Source organism: Pristis pectinata, chromosome 10 (assembly GCF_009764475.1).
Source record: "Pristis pectinata isolate sPriPec2 chromosome 10, sPriPec2.1.pri, whole genome shotgun sequence".
In the NCBI taxonomy this organism is placed as follows: domain Eukaryota; kingdom Metazoa; phylum Chordata; class Chondrichthyes; order Rhinopristiformes; family Pristidae; genus Pristis; species Pristis pectinata.
The window spans coordinates 79,747,920-79,768,312 of NC_067414.1; the positions used below are offsets into that span (position 1 = coordinate 79,747,920).

General features: G+C 45.7%; 1 protein-coding gene across 1 annotated transcript in view; it reads right to left on the reverse strand.

The window, feature by feature from the left end:
- Positions 1–11,831: 11,831 nt before the first annotated feature.
- Positions 11,832–20,393, reverse strand: part of LOC127575098 (testis development-related protein-like) — a 122,457-nt gene continuing 113,895 nt past the window's right edge. The window contains exon 5 of the mRNA XM_052024751.1: positions 11,832–14,881. Coding sequence (XP_051880711.1) covers positions 14,545–14,881 — 337 coding nt within the window. The 3' untranslated portion in view covers positions 11,832–14,544. The remainder of the gene's footprint in view (positions 14,882–20,393) is intronic.

Below are 20,393 nucleotides of genomic sequence, written 5' to 3' on the forward strand. Positions count from 1 at the left end.
TCCCAATAAAATTTACTAACCAATAACTGTAATCACTTAGGAAACATATTTTACTAATTTCTCCCCCACAAATTCACTTGGTGTTCTTTTGATTATTTTGATTTTTAACCTTGAGATTCCTGCCTATATTGTGCCTGCTGTCTTAACAGTCAGAAATTGTTTTAATGTAACACTGTATGTAATCCACACATTTCCTCAAAGTCACTTTTTCATTTCTAATTTTGCCTATTTTAAGATGTTGCTTATTTAACTGTAGCCGCCATATTTATCCAGCATGCTTGGTAGTATGCCTTTTTAAAACTCCACTTGCCAACATTTGTTTAATTGACCATGATAAAGCTGTTACTTCTCTTGAAACTTGAAATTACAGTAAATGGCTCCTGGTCTAGATCATCCTTTTAACATACAGGGGTAGGAATGAGGATTCTGGCACCTTGGAGTTCCTGCACAATTCAATATCGTAGCTGAACTTGCTGATGTAAACATAGATTGCATAAATTCTATTTATCCACACTGAACACCATATATGTCCACTGGAAACCAAAGTTCTTTTAATTGGTAATGAATTTTCTCATTGAACATCAACAGCCTGAGGTAGAGAATTCCTGAGTGAACATATTGTCTCCCTTCAATCCAAACTTAACTGACTCTTTGTCCTGAGACCTTCCTGATTCTGGACACTCCAACCAAAGGAACGTGTCTCCTTACAGTTATGATGTCAAGAACATTCCTTTTTCATAAAACAGCTCAGTAATCTGTCTACTCAAGCTGCATAGATCCCCTCATCTTGAGTCAGAGTCCAGTATAATTGTAGCAAGATTTCCACACCTAACTCCTTTGCAGGTAATGTGGTGTGTGTGTGTATATACTTGAGCAACAGTGCTTTTTCAGTACTTTTGTGGGTTTGCAATATCCTGTTTTCAGGCAACAATTTTTTTTCAGTTTGTGTTTTCAGACTCTAAGAAAGTAGGTTGCAAAGGAAGTAGGTTGCAAAGTCATAGTTGTTTTGGCTAATTTGTTATAATGCTGGATTTTTGTTGTTAAAGCTAGATATTTGATATTCCTGAATTTTCCATCTATTTTGGCCATTAAGCCTTAAAATGGGTAATTTGACAGCATGATGGTCATAGAGCACAGAAATGGGCCCTTCATTCCAATTTGTCTATGCCAATTGAGATGCCTATCTATGCTAATCCCATTTTCCTCCATTTGACGCACATCTCTCTAATCCTTTCCTATCCACATACCTGTCCAAATGTTTTTTAAATGCTGTGATTAGACCTAGCTCCATCATCTCCTCTGGCAGCATTCGATATACCTAGCACCCTCTATGTGGAAAAATTTGTCCCTTGGATCTCCTTTAAATCTTTCCCCTCTCACCTTAAAAACTTATGTTCTCTAGTTTTTGACTTCCCTACCCTTGGAAAAGGACCATGACTAAAAACCCCTTTCTATGCCCCTTGTAATTTTATAAACAGCAGCCTCCTACATGCCAGTGAGAATAATCCTAGCCTATTCAAACTCTCCATGTAACTAAAGCCAATTTCAGGTAACATCCTAGTGAATCACTTCTACACATTTTCTAGCACTGCCACATCCTTTCTATAATGTGGTGACCAGAACTGCACACAATATTCCAAGTGTGCCCTGACAAACATCTTGTACAGCAGCAACATGATGCCCCAACTCTTATACTTGCTGCCCCGACTCTTATACTTGCTACCCCTGCCTATGAAGGCGAGCACAAGCTAAATGCCACCTTCACTATTATTCACTTGGTCCCCATTTTCAGAGAGGGATGAACTTGCATTCCAAGGTCCCGTATGCATCTCGGGTCCCTGCTGTTTACTGTACATGTCTGGCTAGCACTGGACAACCAAACTGCTTTATCTCACACTTGTCAGGATGAAATTCCACCTGCCACTGCTCTGTCCAACCTTCCAGTTGATCTGTGTCCCACTGTTTCCTTAGTCATCATCCTTAAGAGTTGTACAGCATAGGAACTCCATGGTCCTTTGGCCCACTGTGTGCATGCCAACCTCCATGCCTATCTATAACCAACCCTGCTGCCTGCATTGATATATCCCTGTATGCCCTGCTCTTTCAAGTACCTATCCAGATGCCTCTTAAATGTTGTTACTATTGGTATTGGTTTATTATTGTCACTTGTACTGAGGTACAGTGAAAAACTTGTCTTGCATACTGATCGTACAGGTCAATTCATTAGACGGTGCAGTTACATTGGGTTAGTACAGAGTGCATTGATGTAGTACAGGTAAAAACAGTAACAGTACAGGGTAAAGTGTCACAGCTACAGAGAAAGTGCAGTGCAATAAGGTGCGAAGTCACAACAAGGTAGATCGTGAGGTCAGAGTCCATCTCATTGTATAAGGGAACAGAGTGTTCAATAGTCTTATCACAGTGGGTAGAAGTTGTCCTTAAGTCTGGTGGTACGTGCCCTCAGGCTCCTGTATCTTCTACCTGATGGAAGAGGAGAGAAGAGAGAATGACCCAGGTGGGTGGGCACAACTACCTCTTTTGGCAGCTCATTCCAGATACCAATTATTCTGTGTACATATATATATATATATATATAAATTACCCCTCAGATCCCCCTTAAACCTTTCTTTTAAATATATACACTCTAGTTTGAGACACCCTGACCATGGGGAAACAAACCCTGACTATCTACGTCCTATTGCCTCCCATAATTTTAGTACCTCCATCATGTGACCTCTCTGCTTTCTTTGCTCCAGGGAAAACTTGCCCTGTCCTGTCTCTCCTTATAGCTCAAGCCCTCCAATCCAGGCAACATTCTTGTCATTAAGCTGGAGGGTACAGAAAAGATTCACATTTGTGGCCTTACAGTGTATTAAGGTGGATAAGTCCCCAGGGCCTGACCAAGTGCATCTTCGGACTTTGTGGGAGGGTAGAAGAGTAATTGCGGAGGCTCTTGCAGAGATATTTGCTTCATATCACTACAGGAAGGATGTGGAGCCATAGAAAGGGTGCAGAGGAGATTTACAAGGATGCTGCCTAGATTACGGAGCATGCCTTATGAAAGCAGGTTGAGGGAACTCGGCCTTTTCTCCTTGGAGCGACTGAGGATGAGCGGGGACCTGATAGAGGTATATAAGATGATAAGAGGCATTGATAGTCAAGAGGCTTTTCCCCAGGGCTGAAATGGTTGCCACAAGAGGACATAGGTTTAATGTGCTGGGGAGTAGGTATAGAGGAGATGTCAAGGGTAAGTTTTTTACTCAAGAGTGGTGAGGGCGTGGAATGGGCTGCCAGCAGTGGTGGTGGAGGTGGATACGATGGGGTCTTTTAAGAGACTTTTGGATAGATACATGGAGCTGAGAAAAATAGAGGGCTGTGAGTAAGCCTAGTAATGTCTAAAGTAGGGACATGTTCGGCACAACTTTGTGGACCAAAGGGCCTGAATTGTGCTGTAGGTTTTCTATGTTTCATCATTAGCCACTGAAGTTCCTGAGGACTGGAAGGTGGCTAATGTTGTTCCATTGTTTAAGAAGGGGAGCAAGGGCATTGCCAGGGAACTACAGGCCAGTTAGCCTGACATTAGTGAGAAAGTTACTGGAGTGAATTCTGAGGGACAGGATCTACCAGCATTCGAGTCTGAGTAGGAGAAGTCAGCATGGTTTTCTGCGTGGAAAGTTGTGATTGACAAATCTTTTATAATTTTTTGAAAAGGTAACTAAAAAGGTAGATGAGGGTAGGGCAGTGGATGTTGTCCATTTGGACTTTAGCAAGGCCATTGACAAAGTCCTGTATGATAGGCTGGTCTGGAAGGTTGGGTCCCATGGAATCCAGAGAGAGCTAGTTAGGTGGATTCAAAATTGGCTCAGAGGTAGGATACAGAGGGTGGTGGTTGATGGTTGTTTTTCAGAATGGAGGCCAGTGACTATGGTGTGGCACAGGGGTTGTTATTTGTTATTTATATAAATGATTTGGATGCAAATGCACAAAAGATTTACAAGGATGTTGCCAGGACGAGAGGGCCTAAGTTATAGTATTGGTATATTATTGGCACTTGTACTGAGGTCAAGTAAAAAACTTGTCTTTCATACTGTTTGTACAGTTCAATTCATTACACAGAGCATTGAGGTAGTACAGGATAAAAACAACAGAATACAGAGTAAAGTGTCAAAGCTACAGGGAAGTGCATTGCAAGTAGACAATAAGGTGCAAGGTCAAAACAAGGTAGATTGTGAGGTGAAGAGTCCATCTCATCGTATAAGGAAACCGTTCAATAGTCTTATCACTGTGGGATAGAAGCTGTCCTTGATCCTAGTGGTATATGCCCTCAAGCTCCTGTATCTTCTGCCTGATGGGAGAGGGGAGAAGAGAGAATGAGCCGGGTGGGTGGGGTCTTTGATTATACTGGCTGCCTCAGCAAGGCAGCGAGAGGTATAGACAGAGTCCATGGAGGGGAGGCTGGTTTCTATGATCACATGATCACAAGATCACAAGACAAAGAAGCAGAAGTAGGCCATTCAGCCCATCGAGTCTGCTCCATGAGCTAAACTAAAACTATTCCTATCTAGCCCCAATTTCCGGCCTTATGCCCATATCCTTTGATACCTTGACTACTTAGATACCTATCAATCTCCTCCTTAAACGCCCCCAATGATCGGGCCTCCACAGCTGTATGTGGCAAAGAATTCCATAAATTCACTACCCTCTGGCTAAAGAAGTTTCTCCTCATTTCTGTTTTAAACCGGTGCCCTTTAATTCTAAGATTGTGCCCTCTAGTCCTGAACTCACCCACCAAGGGAAACAGCTCAGCCACATCCACTCTGTCCAGTCCTTTCAACATTCTAAATGTTTCTATGAGGTCCCCTCTCATTCTTCTGTACTCCAGTGAGTACAGTCCAAGAGCTGACAAAATGCAAATCGTACGTAAGCCCTTTCATTCCAGGAATCATCCTCAAACCTTTTCTGAACCCTCTCCAACATCATAATACATCCTTCCTAGGGGGCCCAAAACTGCATACAGTACTCCAAATGAGGCCTCGCCAATGCCCCATAGAGCCTCATCAACACTTCCTTACGTATGTTATACCTTTCGAAATGAATGGCAACATAGCATTCGCTTTTCTACTGCTGATCCAACCTGGTGGTTACCCTTTAGGGTATCCTGCACGGGGACCCCCAAGTCCCTTTGCACTTCTGTACTTTGAATTTTCTCAACATTGAATCTCATCTGCCATTTCTTTGCCCATTCTCCTAAACTAAGTCTCTCTGCAACCTTCCTGCTTCTTTAATATTCCCTACTCCTCCACCTATCTTGGTGTCATCTGCAAACTTAGCCACTTAACTCCATAATCCAAATCGTCGATGTACAATGTAAAAAGAAGCGGCCCCAACACCGTACCCTGCGGAACACCACTGGTAACCAGTAGCCAACCAGCCAATCCTTATTCCCACCCTTTGCTTTCTGCCTACCAGTCAATGCTCCACCCATTTTGATATCCTACCTGTAATTCCATGAGCTCTCATCTTATTAATCAGCCTCTTGTGCGGCACCTTGTCGAAGGCCTTTTGTAAGTCTAAATACACAACATCCACAGCCTCTCCCTTATCCACCCTACCTGAGATATCCTCAAAAAACTCCAATAGGTTGGTCAGGCAGGATCTTCCCTTCGTGAAACTATGCTGGCTTGGACCTATCTTGCCTTGCACCGCTAGGTATTCCATAACCTCATCCTTGAGGCTCGATTCCAATAACTTTCCAACCACTGACATCAGACTAATAGGTCTGTAATTTCTTTTATGCTGCCTCCCACCTTTCTTGTACAGCGGAACTACATTGGCGACCCTCCAGTTCTCCGGAACCATGCTGGAGTCAATTGATACCTGGAAAATTATCACCAATGCCTCCGCAATCTCTAAAGCCAGCTCCTTCAGAACCCGGGGTGCACTTCATCTGGTCCGGGAGACTTATCTGTCTTTAGTCCATTTAGCTTCCCAAGTACCTTCTCTCTAGTAATCTTGACTGAACTCAGTTCTATCCCCTGAGATCCCTGACTATCAGGTATATTGCTGATGTCCTCCACAGTGAAGACTGATGCAAAATACTCATTTAGTTCCTCTGCCATTTCTTTGTTATCCATTATAATCTCTCCTGCACCATTTGCAATTGGTCCTATATCAACCCGTATGTCTTTTACTCTTCATATATTTTTTAAAAAACTCTATCTTTTTGAATGTTATCTGCCAACTTCCTTTCGTAATTCATCTTTGCTTTCCTAATGACCTTCTTAGTTTCTTTCTGTAAGTTTTTAAAAGTTTCGCAGTCTTCTGTTTTCCCACTAATTTTTGCTTCCTTGTATGCCCTTCCTTTTGCTTTTATTTTAGCCTTGACCTCTCTCGTTATCCACATTTGTGCCATTTTTCCATTCATAACCTTTTTTCTCGGAATATATCTATCCTGCATTTTCCTTATTTCTTGTAGAAATTCCATCCATTTCTGCTCTGCCGTCCCTCCAACTAGCTTACTTTTCCAATCCATTTGGGCCAGTTCCTCTCTTGTGCCACTGTAATTTCCTTTGTTCCACTGAAATATTGACACATCTGATATCAGCTTTTTTTCAAATTTGAAACTGAACTCAATCATATTGTGATCGCTAGTTCCTAATGGTTCCTTTACCTTTAGTTCCCTAATCACCTCTGGTTCGTTACAAAGCACCCAATCCAAAACAGCCGATCCCCTGGTGGGCTCATCAATAAGTTGCTCCAAAAAGCCATCCTGTAGATAGACATTCCACAAACTCGCTCTCCTGAGATCCACTGCCTTCCTGGCTTTCCCAATCCACCTTCATGTTAAAATCCCCCAGAATTATCTCTGACACGCTTTTTCTATTTCTAACTGTAACTTATAGTCCACATCCTGGCTGCTGTTAGGGGACCCATATATAACTGCTATTATTGTCCTTTTACCCTTGCCATTTCTTAGTTCCACCCATAAGGATTCCACTTCTTCTGACCCTATGTCCCTTCTTCCTATTGATTTTATATCATTACTAATCATAAGGGCCACACCACCCCCTCTGCCTACCCACCTATCTTTCCTATACACTGTGTATCCCTGGACATTCAGTTCCCAATCACATCTGTCATTAAGCCATGACTCGGTGATTGCCACAATGTCATATTTTTTTAATTGGTAACTGTGCCACTAGGTCATCCACTTTATTTCTTATTTTTTTTTAGACCAGTTACTGCTACCGATTTCACTGTATTTCTATTGTTCAGCAAATTATCCTGTCTTTTCACCTGCCTGTCCTTCTTACCATCTTCACTGCACACTGTCCTGGACTTGTTTCTATATACTTCCTCTATCCTAATTTCCTTCCCCCTGCCAGATTAGTTTAAACCCTCCCCAACAACTATATTAAACATTCCTGCCAGGATATTGGACCACTTGGAGTTCAGGTGTAACCCATCCTTTGTGAATAGATCATACCTCTCCAAAAAGAGGATCTGAGAAGTTGAAGCCTTGGCCCCTGCACCAGTTACTCAGCCATGCATTCATCTGCCTGATCTTGCTATTCTTACTTTCATTAGTATGTGGCACAGGTAGTAATCCTGAGATTACTACCCTGGAGGTCCTGCTTCTCAACCTTCTTCCTAGCTCCTTGGACTCTTCCTTCAGGACCTCCTCTCTTTTTCTACCTATGACATTGGTACCTACATGTACCAAGACTTCTGGCTGATCACCCTCTCCCCTCAGAATATTCTGGACCCGGTCTGTGGCTGGGCTGTGTCCACAACCCTCTGCAGTTTCTTGCAGTCCTGAGCAGAGCAGTTACATATCAAGCTGTGGTGCATCGATAAAAGTTGGTGAGTTTCAAAGGGGATATGCCAAATTTCTTTAGCCTCCTGAGGAAGTAGAGACCCTGGTGAGCTTTCTCAGCTGTAACGTTTACGTGGTTGGACCAGGACAGGCTATTGGTGATGTTCATGCCAAAGAACTTGAAGCTCTCAACCCTCTCGACCTCAGCACGAATGGTGTAGACAGGTGCATGTAGACTGCCCCCTTTCCTGAAGTCAATGGCCAGCTCTTTAGTTTTGCTGACATTGAGGAAAAGGATGTTTTCATGACACCATGTCACTAAGCTCTCCATCTCCTTCCTGTACTCTGACTTATTGTTATTTGAGATACGGCCCACTACGGTGGTATCATCTGCAAACTTGTAGATGGAGTTAGAGCAGAATCTGGCCACACAGTCATGAGTATATAGGGAGTAGAGGACTGAGGATGCAGCCTTGTGGGGCACCACTGTTTACAATAATTGTGCTGGAGGTGTTGCTGCCTATCCTCACTGATTGCGGTATTTTGGTTAGAAAGTCAAGGACCCAGTTGTAGAGGGAAGTGTTGAGTCCCAGGTCTCGGAGTTTGGTGATGAGTTTGCTTGGAATTATAGTATTGAAGGTGGAGCTGTAGTCAATAAATAGTTTAGGATCAGTGTAGGTGTAGGGCCAGGGAGATGGCCTCCACCGTAGACCTGTTTTAGGAGCTACGCGAATTGCAGTGGGTCGTGGTTTTCCGGGAAGCTGGAGTTAATGTGTGCCATGACATAATGTGTGCCTCTCGAAGCACTTCATGATGGTGGATGTCAGAGCCACCAGTTGGTAGTCATTAAGGAATGTTACCTTGATTTTCTTAGGTACCAGGATGATGGCGGTCTTCTTAAAACAGGTGGGAACCTCAGATTGAAGCAGCGAGAGGTTAAATATGTCTGCAAATACTTCTGCCAGCTGATCAGCAAAAGATCTGAGCACACAGCCAGGGACACCATCTGGGCCAGATGCTTTCCTCGTGTTCACTCTCCAGAACACTGAATCTTACATCCTTGATGGTGACCACAGGTTCAGTTGCATTGGAGACCATCAGGGTGGGGTGTGACAAACCACTCCCCTTCTGTTCAAAACGTGCATAGAATGCATTAGGCTTATCAAGAAGGGATGTGCTGTTGTTGACTATGTTGCCCAACTTCATTTTGTAGCCCATTATAGCAATGTAAGCCCTGCCACAACTGACAGCTGGTCTGGGACTCTATTTTGAACCAGTATTGTCTCTTGGCATTCCTGATAGCTTTACGGAGGTCGTATCTTGATTTCTTGTAAAGGTCAGGGTCACCTGATTGGAATGCAGCAGTCCTCAACTTCAGTAGGGAGTGGATCTCCTGGTTCGTCCATGGTTTCCAGTTTGGGAACACCCGGATTGTCCTCTTTGGTACACAGTCCTCACACTTGCCAATAAAGTCTGTGATGGTGGTGACATACTCATCTAGGCTGGCAGCTGAGTCTTTGTGATGTCATGTAGGAGCTATACAAAACATATTGGTTAGGCTGGTTTCTACACTATAAGAAAGATACAGTCATCAAGTCATGGAGCAATACAGCATGGATACAGGCCCTTTGGCCCAAAGAGTCCACACCAACCACGGTGCCCACCCAGCTAGTCCCAATTTCCCTCATTCGGCCCATATCCCTCTAAGTCCTGCCCCTCCATGTACCCATCAAAGTCGTGAGAGGTTGACCAGGCTCGATCTTTATTCCTTGGAACATAGGAGACTGAGGGGTGACCTTATAGAAATGTTTAAAATTATGAGAGGCAATAGATAAGGTGGATGGTAAGTCTTAACCCAGGGTAGGGCAGTCCAAAACTAGGGGGCATAGATTTAGGGTGAGAGGGATAAGATTTAAAAGGGACATTGGGGGCAACTTCTTCATGCGGAGGTGAGTATATAGAGCGAGCTGCCAGAGGAAGTGGTTGAGGCAGGTACAATAGTATCATTTAAGAAGCAAACATACCATGCGCCTTCAACACCCTCTGTCTCTATTGCATCTGTACCCATCATCACCATTGCAGACATCAAGTTGTCCTTCCTGAGAGTGAACCTGCATAAAGTGACTGGTGTCCCTGGCCGTGTCATCAGATCCTGTGTGGACCAGCTGGTGGGTATATTCACAGATGTCTTTAATTTCTCCCTACTCCAATCCGAGGTTCTTACCTACCTTAAGACCATCGCTATCATCCTGGTACCCAAGAAAAATAAGGTAATGTGCCTTAATGACTACCGCCTGGTGGTTCTGACATCCACCATCATGAAGTGCTTCAAGAGGTCGTCATGGCACACATTAACTCCAGCCTCCCAGACAACCTCGACCCACTGCAATTCGCCTAACTGCTGAAACAGGTCCATGGTGGATGCCATCTCCCTGGCCTATGTTAGACTCCTATTTAGTGACTACACCTCTGCCTTCAACACCATAATTCCAAACAAAATCACGTCTAAACTCCTAGACCTGGGACTAAATACCTCCCTTTGCAACTGGATCCTTGACTTCCTGACCAACAGACCACAATCAATGAAGACAGGCCTCCATGATTATCCTCAACACTGGTGCCCCGCAAGGCTGTTCTTGGCCCCTTACTTTACTCCCTATGCACTCACAACTATATGGCCAAATTCTACTCTAACTCCATTTCAAGTTTGCAGATGACAACGCTGTAGTGGGCCAGATCTCAAACAGGGATGAGACGGAGTTCAGGAAGAAGAGCGCCTAGTGACATGGTGCCATGACAATGACCTCACTCGTAATGTCAGCAAAACAAAGGATCTGGTCATTGACTTCAGGAAGAGTGGCGAAGTACACGCCCCTGTCTGCATCAATGGTGCTGAGGTGGAAATGGTTGACAGCTTTAAATTCCTAGGTGTAACTATCACAATTTGTCCTGGTCCAGCCACATTAACGCTACAAACAAGAAAGCTCACCGATGCCTCTACTTCCTCAGGAGGCTAAGGAAATTTGCCATGTCCCCAGTGACCCCTACCAATTTTTACAGACGCACCATATAAAGCATCCTATCCAGATGCATCACAGCTTGGTATTAGCAATTGCTCTGCCTAAGGCTGCACAAAACTGCGGAGGGGTGCAAATGCAGACCAGCTTCCCCTCCACTGACTCTGCCTTCACTTCCTGCTGCCTTGGGAAAGCAGCCAACGTAATCAAGGATGCCTCCCACCAAAATCACTCTCTTTTCTCCAGTCTCCCATCATCGGGCAGAAGATAAGCTTGAAAGCACGTACCTGCAGCCTCAAGGACAGCTTCTCTCCTCTGTCATCAGACACTTGACGGACCTCTTCTGTGCTAAAGATGAATTCTTAATCTCCCAATTTGCCTTGTCATGCCCCTTGCACTTTATTTGTTTACCCGCACTGCATTTCTCTGTTGTTGTTATACCATATTCTGCATTATTTTCTTTTTACTACTCGAAGTATTTATGTATAGCATGAGCTGCCTGGATGTCCTGCAAACAAAAAGTTTTTCCACTGTATCTCAGTAAAAGTGACAATAATAATAAACCAATTCCAAACCAAACTTTCGACGAACTATGTATCTCTGTTCAACATACTCTCCAGGGCCCTGCTATTCACTGTGCAAGTCCTACCTTGCACAAATGCATCATTTCACACTTGCCCGAGTTAAATTCCATCTGCCATTCCCTTGCCTAATTTCCCAGTAACCTTAGACAACCTTTCATTATCTACTCCACCACCAATTTTGGTATCATTTTCTAACTTACCACTCATCCAAATCATTAATATACATGATAAACAACAGAGCACCTAGCACTGATCCCAGCAGCACACCATTGTTCACAGGTCTCCCATCTGAAAAACAATCCTCCACTATCACTCTCTGCCTCCTAGGAGAATTATTTCACTGTCTGCTGGGAACCTATCTTAGCTATAAAATTCAAGGCAAGCAATTCTTTCCAATTAAGTGAAAAGCAAAACTTTTGTCTTAATACTTTATTGGTGTGAAGCAGTACTGCCTGGCAAATTACCCAGAGAAAAGTGCTAACCATAGAGTTTTAAATTCATCTCCAAATAGAAAATGTCCTGTTACATCACATTGAAAGAGGTTGACTACTGTGCACAGAGTACAAAGTAAGAATTTGGTACTAAAATGTGTGAATGGGAAATTCTTATTGGTTTAAAAAATACTATACAATATCAATATTAAAAAATGTTAACTAAACCATTTATCAAGAAAAATCTTCCAAACTTTTGTTCTATTGACATGAAGTGCTACCACAGCTTTTGCATAGTTGTATTATCTACATTTGTTGATCATTCACAAATGAACAGTAGAGCTTCTGTACTAAGTAATTTCAGTCTGCTGAGATTAATTACATACTTTGGTAGCATTTTTGACATGACAGTAGCCAACAAAAGTAAACCTGTGGTACAAAATGAAATTAGTTTTGCAGAAAGCAAATTCTACACACCAATGATGATCCATCCTGCTAGCACAAAGCTTTTTAAAAACAATTGTCTAATCACCCTGAGATGCAATTTAATAAAAGTAATTATGTACTGCTGTATCATTGGACAATCATGTTATTGCTAAATGACAAAACTCTGGCATTTAATTTCTCTTCACTAGTGGAAGTTGGGTTTGGGTTAGAGTTTAAGTATTAACTGTACATGTTGCTTAATTGAATTGGCCACATTGGGAAGGAACAAAAAGCATTCAATAAAAGCAGAATCATTGTAACTAGTTACTCATTCTAATTGGAAGAATGTTACCTCCAACAAATCAAGAAAGAACCTTTAAATTGCTCCATCACAAAAGACCAAGCCTTCAATGAATGAGGATCCTATCTGTGCAGGCCACAATTCAAGCTTTAATGTTAAAAGCATTGCTAAAATTTTGAAGTGCATAGAAAGTGCTTCATGAGAAAATTCATTCAAACTAAAGGATGGAATTAATTTCAAATATTTGGTGACAAACCAACTGAAACACTATCTGGCCACTGGTAATGTGTCAGCAGTGCTTAAGATTGCTTAATAAGTCATCTTGGAACCTTTATCGTGGAGTATTATAAAATAGTGCGAAAGCCAATGTAATCTTACTGGAGACTCAAGAGAATGCGGATGCTGCAATCTGGAGCAACACACAAACTCAGCAGGTCAAGCAGCCTCTGTTTGGGGCAAAGCAATTCCTTTCCCCTCACCAATGCTGCTCAGCACCCTGAGTTCCTCCAGTAGATTGTTTGTTGCAATGTAATCCTACTGCTTGATAGCTTATTCCTTTTCTCCCCCCTCCCCCTCAAATTTTTCTTCTCTGTTCAAGGTCTTAACTTTTTACTGGGCAATGTTTCCAACAGGTTAAGAAGGAGTGGAAATTGATGATGGTGTTCGTACTTTTTTGTTTACAAATGAGACTGAATGAAGCCTTGGGCAAGACTCGATCCTCCAATTAAGACAAATGCAACTGCATAGCTCTCTCCTTCAAAACTGCTCAGTAATTTATTATGCCCATTGTTTTCCCAAGTGTACTTTGTTAACTATTCATGTTATGATTTTACTCAGCAAAAAATATTGATGCTACACCAAAGAAATTGGATACAACAGCCAAAGCAAACTTTGTGTAAGATGAGTAAAGCCCGAGAAGATTCTTGAGAAATTTCTTGAATAGTCTTGCATTGATCCCCAAAATTAAAAAGCTCATCGTCAATGATAAGGTTTACATTAAGCAGTTTTATAATGGGTACTATGTCAGGAGACAAGCAATGATACCAATCACTCAATTAATGACCTAAGGCTGAATGAAAACAAAGCTGTTGGATCAATGAGAGGTACTTCAAGCAGTGTAATTTTGCCTGAAATTTTTGGCTTTTCGTGAAATCAAATAAAAATAAGAGACATTTAGTCCAGAACAACTTGGCACAACTTTTATCCAGTGATGGTAAGATGCTGGATTCCAAACAAATGCCAACTTCAAAAAATGTTCAAATTCAGTTTACCAAAACCCTTTTCGCACCAGACTGCCAAAGCATCATTGGGCATACATGAAGGAGAAGCAAAGAGTGTTCCTTTTCCTTCAATTCAATTATACAACTATAACAGCACTTGTAACACATGTAATCCAACCATCCACCTTTATTAAGTCAAGGAAAGGCAGTGGGAACCTGAGGGTGAAGAAACTAGTCTATGGTCACTAACACTAAAGGCATGCAAAGCAAGTCTACTAGCTGTTGACTGTACCTCTTATTCTGTTCCACTGTAGTCTTTGGAACCCAATATGTACAGTGGAGTACATTTGGCAGCCAAAATAAGCATGCATTTATGCTAGTGATCATAAACAGATTTACCCAATGTTCAAAAGTATGAGGTATTAATAAATAGTTATATTTAGGCACTCAGTAAAGCTGATGTCAAGCAGTCACAAGTAAGGAATATTGATGGAGCAATTTACATTGAGCTCACCCGAATGGAAAAAAGGTATAATTACATTTATTGGAGAATTGGCACAACAGAAAGGAGGTTGGCGATTTTGATTTAATTAAACATAGTGCTCAACAGGCACTAACTTCACATGCATAAAATTACACAGGCAAAAGGATTAATCAAAGAATCCACAGAAAACCTGACAGAAGAACTGTAAATGGTGAGGAACTGTGCAACCAATTTTTGGACCATCATTAAAGCAGATAACTAAGTATCACTCTAGCTCTTCCCAGCAGTCAGTCAGATTTCCTTTGCTGCGTCTTCGGATTCCAGGCAGTTTCCCTGCTGTCATAATTCCCCACCTGGAACCACTCATATTTGTTTCACTATCCAGGTTGGTATATTTCGAACTGCTGCTACTCTCACTTGCCCAGTCAGACCAGGCACTGGAATCAGTCAAATTGCTACAAGGATTCTCCATTGCAACTTGTGGTTCCCAGCCTCCTCCTTCTGTGGGAATCTTGCTGGATGAATTCTGTTTAATTCCCAAGGTGTCCCAGAAGCTAGATTTCTTTTCCATTTTTACATCTTCTTTTAGTTTCACAGTCGTCCTGCAAAGATAAAAGGGGCAGGAAAACAGAATTACTATAGCCAATGATACAACTTGTTTTCACAGGATGTTGGTGATGAGACTGACCTGATAATATTCATTCTTTGATTCTTATACTCAACATCACAATGGACATTTAATAGTAAATATTTTTATTTAATTTTCACAATGAATTTTACAGCCAATGAAATAAAAATGTGTGGTTACCCAATTGTCCATGGCTGGGAAAGAGAAAGGTTTGACCCCTGACGTGTTAGTTTATCTTAGTTAAGATGGTGATTAGCACCCCACAGTTGGCTTGGGATCACTGGATTTTGGATAGCAACAAATATTTGTAAGTTGTCATCAATCCCAGCCCAATATGTCTTGACCACAAAAATTAGTTATAATGGGCTGAAAGAGACCATAGGGATTAGCAGCAGCAAACTTAAAAATTTCATGATTGAGGCATTAGAAGACTGGGAGCCAGCTATGATGAGGTGAGGATGGGAAGCAGGACTAGACATGAACTTCAAAGGCATCTGGGAAAGCCAGTCCTTAAGCCATGGACAAGAGTTACTGGTGGAGTGGAAAACAAGTAACTGAGGGAAAAATCCCAAGGTATTTTATACATGCATTAAAAACAAAAGGGGAGCTAGGGAGAGAGTAGGACCTCTCAGTGACAAAGGAGGGAATTCATGCATGGAGTCAGAGGAAGTGGGTGATATAGTAAATGAATATTTTGCATTGGTATTCACCAAGGAGAAGGACATCAAGTTCAAGTTTAAGTTTATTGTCATAGGCATACATATCCAGGGTATAAATAGCATGAAAGGAAGCTTTTTGCAGCAGCAGAACAAACATGACGAACACAAGTTAAAATGGACTTAAGTTAACATAGTTTATTTTTGTTGTGCTAGTTAAGTATAATTTAAAACATATATAACAACATTAGTGTAAGTTGAGAGAATAAAGAAGTATAGTCTGAGGTAAAGGATATTGCGATCAGGGAGGGGTATGCTGATATTCTCGGGTATGTTGATATTGTAGCGGCTAGCTACACACCACAAAATGAAGACACAGAGTCGCTAGTTCCGAAATCAGAGGTCAAATGCCGACCTGGGGCACGGTGCGCCTTTAATAGCTGAAAACTTCTTGCGCTACAGTTCCCGCGCTGACGTCACGCGCGGGTCACCTGACCTTCCCGCGCGCGGGCTTTCCCAGCCCAACGCTGGGGAAGAAGGACGGCCCCGCGCCATCTTGGATCGGGGCCTCCGACGACATGGTGATGTCGGGAGCCAGTTCGATGCCGGTGCGGTGAGTCGCTACATAACCCCCACCCCCCGTCGGTATGGCAATACCGTCGCGAAAACCAGAATTAAATAAACTATGACTTGGATGGCCTGCCCCTGCGCCGCACTCGCTGTACCACCACGGGTTGGTCCGAGTCTAAGTGAGCCGGCTTCAGCTGGTCAACCGTAAACACCTCCTCGCGCACCCCAATGTCCAGCACGAACGTAGATGCATTGTTCCTGACAACCCGGAATGGCCCTTCGTACGGCTGTTGCAGCGGTGATCGGTGCATGCCCCTCCTGACGAAGACAAACTTACAGTCTTGGAGGGAAGTTGGCATACGGGTCGGGACCCGTCCGTGTCGCGAGGTGGGAATTGGGGCCAGGCTTCCAAGCCACTCACGCAGCTGGTCGAGCGCCGCGGCAGGTCTGTCCTCTGGCCCCCGAGGGGCTGGTAGGAACTCACCCGGGACGACTAAGGGCATTCCGTAGACCATCTCCGTGGATGAGGCATGCAGGTCCTCTTTTGGCACGGTGCGTATCCCCAGCAGGACTCAGGGGAGTCCATCTACCCAGTTGGGCCCCTTAAGGCGGGCCATGAGTGCCGACTTCAGGTGGCGATGGAACCACTTCACCAGCCCATTGGATTGCGGGTGATAGGCAGTGGTGAGGTGGATCCGGGAACTCCACAAGTCGGCGACGGCAGACCATAGGCCAGAGGTGAATTGAGCTCCCCTGTCTGAAGTGATATGTGCCGGGACACCGAAACGGGCCACCCAAGTTGACAAAAGGGCCCGTGCGCAGGACTGGGCGGAGGTATCTGCGAGGGGAATGGCTTCAGGCCAGCGGGTAAAACGGTCGACAATCGTGAGGACGTACCGCGCACCTCGGGAGACTGGAAGGGGGCTGACCAGGTCGACATGAATATGGTCGAACCTCCGGCAGATAGGCTGAAAATCCTGCAAGGGGGCTTTGACGTGCTGCTGTACTTTCGACGTCTGGCAGTGAGTGCAGGACCGGGCCCATTCGGAAACCTGTTTACGCAGGCCATGCCAGACGAACTTGTCTGACACCAGTGTGCAAGGACATGGATGGCATCAAACACCCGTCTGCGCCAGGCAGCTGGCACGATGGGACGGGGTCTACCTGTAGAGATATCGCAGAGCAGGGTGCGCTCACCAGGGCCTACCAGAAGGTCTTGCAGTTGCAGGCCCGAGACTGTGGTGCGATAGCCAGGCATTTCCATGTCCGTTCGCAGTGCCTCTGCTAAGAAGCCGGAATCCAGCCCCGGGACAAAACCTGGATGGTGGGCCGTGACAGTGCATCCGCGACCATGTTCTCTTTCCCCAACAGATGGTGGACGTCAGTGGTGAACACTGAGATATACGACAAGTGCTGCTGTTGCCGCGCTGACCAGGGATCTGAGACCTTGTTGAATGCGAAGGTTAATGGCTTGTGGTCGGTGAAAGCTGTAAACGGCCTGCCCTCCAAGAAGTAACAGAAGCATCTGACGGGCAGGTACAACACCAACGGCTCGCGGTCGAAGGCGCTATATTTGAGCTCTGGTGGTCGAAGGTGCCTGCTGAAGAATGCCAGCGGTTGCCAACGCCCTTCCATAAGCTGTTCTAGCACACCTCCGACCGCTGTGCTGGAGGCGTCGACCGTGAGGGCAGTCGGGACGTCCGTGCGAGGATGCACCAACATGACCGCGTCTGCCAAGGCCTGCTTGGTTTCGACGAACATGGTGTGAGCCTCTTCCGACCAAACAATGTCCTTGCTTCTGCCCAACAGGACAGCAAACAGCGGGTGCATGATGCGGGCTGCAGATGGTATGAACCAGTGATAAAAGTTTACCAAACCGAGGAATTCCTGCAGGCCCTTGGTGGAGGTGGGTCTGGCGAAATGGCGGATGGCATCGACCTTCGCAGACAGGGGCGTGGCCCCGTGTTTGTCGATCCGATGACCCAGGAAGTCGATTGTCTCCAGCCCGAATTGGCATTTGGCTGGGTTGACGGTCAGGCCAAAATCCCTCAGGCGAGAAAAGAGTTGGCAGAGGTGCGTGAGATGTTCCTGGTGGCTGTTGTGGCGATCAAGATGTCATCGAGGTATATGAAGGCAAAGTCAAGGTCGCGCCCGACCGCGTCCATGAGTCGTCAGAAGGACTGAGCAGCGTTCTTGAGACCAAAGGTCCGGACGAATTCAAAGAGGCTGAAAGGTGTGATTAGCGCCGTCTTCGGAATATCGTCTGGATGCACTGGGATCTGGTGATACCCGCGGACGAGGTCGACCTTGGAAAAAATGGACCGCCCATGGAGGTTGGCAGCAAAGTCCTGTATGTGCAGTACGGGGTACCGGTCTGGGGTAGTAATGTCATTAAGGCTTCGGTAATCACCACAGGGCCACCAGGCTCTGGCCACCTTGGGGACCATGTGTAGCAGAGAGGCCCATGGGCTGTCCGACCTGCGGATGATCCCCAGCTCCTCCATTTTTTTGAATTCTTCCTTCGCGAGGCGGAGCTTGTCTGGGGGTAGCCGCTGGGCGCGGGCGTGGAGGGGAGGGCCCTGGGTGGGGATGTGATGTTGGACGCCGTGCTTGGGCAAGGTGGTGGAGAACTGGGGCATAGTACGGACGGGAATTCTGCCAGGACCCTGGCAAGCTTGTTGGTCGACGTGGTGACGGAGTCGAGGTGTGGGGCCGGCAGCTTGGCCTCACCCAACAAGAACGTTTGGAAAGTCCTGGCATGTACCAAACACTTACCCCGCAGGTCAACCCGCAGACTGTTGGCATGAAGGAAGTCTGCCCCAAGGAGTGGTTGCGCAACGGCGACCAGGATGAACCTCCAAGTAAAGTTGCAGGTGCTGAACTGGAGGCATACCAACCGGATGCCAAAGGTCTGAATGGCGCTGCCATTGGCGGCTCTGAGGGCGGGTCCTGGTGTGCAGTTGCGAGTCTCGCGGCCGTTGGGAGGCACGACGCTGACTTTGGCTCTGGAGTCCACTGGGAACCAACGTCCGGAACGCCTGTCCCACACATGCAAGAGGCTATCCAGGTGGCCAGCCGCCGTAGCCATCAGCAGCGGCTGGCTCTGGCATTTCCCGGAAACCTGCACGGTGGCCGGCCTGCTGGGTTGCTGGGTACGTGGCGTTGCAACGCGCCTGACGGACGCCCCGCTCTCCTTTTTCACCCGCCAAAGGACATCCGCCCGGGCGGCCACCTTCTGGGGTTCGCTGAAATCGGCATCCTCCAGGAGCAGGTGGATGTCAGCGGGTAACTGCTCCAGGAAGATCTGCTCAAACAGCAGGCAGGGCTTATGCCCGTCTGCCAGGGCCAACATCTCATTCATGAGCGCGGAGGGGGGTCTGTCGCCCAACCCATCGCGGTGGAGTAGGCGGGAGGCTCATTCGCGTCGGGGAAGGCCGAAAGTCTTGAGAAGGAGGGTCTTGAACTTATCGTACTTCTCCTCCGCCGGGGGCGCCTGGATGAAATCCTCGACCTGGGCGGCAGTGCCTTGGTCGAGGGCGCTCACCGCGTAATAGTACTTGGTGTCGTCCCTGGTGATCTGGCGAACCTGGAACTGGGCCTCGGCCTGGTCGAACCAGACACTGGGCCGGAGGATCCAGAAGGTGGGCAGTTTAAGGGCTACTGCCTGTACCTCTTGCTGTGCAGACATCGTGGGTCCAAAAACGTTTGGGCCCGTCGGGGTCACCAATGTAGTAGTCACACCACGAAATGAAGACACAATCGCTGGTTCCGTAATCAGAGGTCGAATGCCGACCCGGGGCGCGGTGCACCTTTAATAGCCGAAAACTTCCCATGCTACAGTTCCCGCGCTGATGTCATGCGTGGGTCACCTGACCTTCCTGTGCGCGGGCTTTCCCAGCCCAACGCTGGGGAAGGAGGAGGGCCCCGCGCCATCTTGGATCGGGGCCTCCGACGACGTCGCGATGTCAGGAGCCTGTTCGATGCCGGTGCGGTGAGTCGCTACAATATCAAGGAGGAGTGGCTGGGTCTTTTGAAAAACATTAGTCCCCAGGGCCTGATGGGATCTAACCCAGTTTATTGAGAGAAGCAAGAGCAGAGATTTCTGGGCTCTTGACAGAGATCGTTGTATCCTCTTTAGCCACAGGCGAGGTTCCAGAGGACTGGAGAATAGCCAATTTTATTCCTCTGTTTAAGAAGGACAATAGCAACAAACCAGGACATTATAGGCTGGTGAACCTCACATCAGTGGCAAAGAACTTA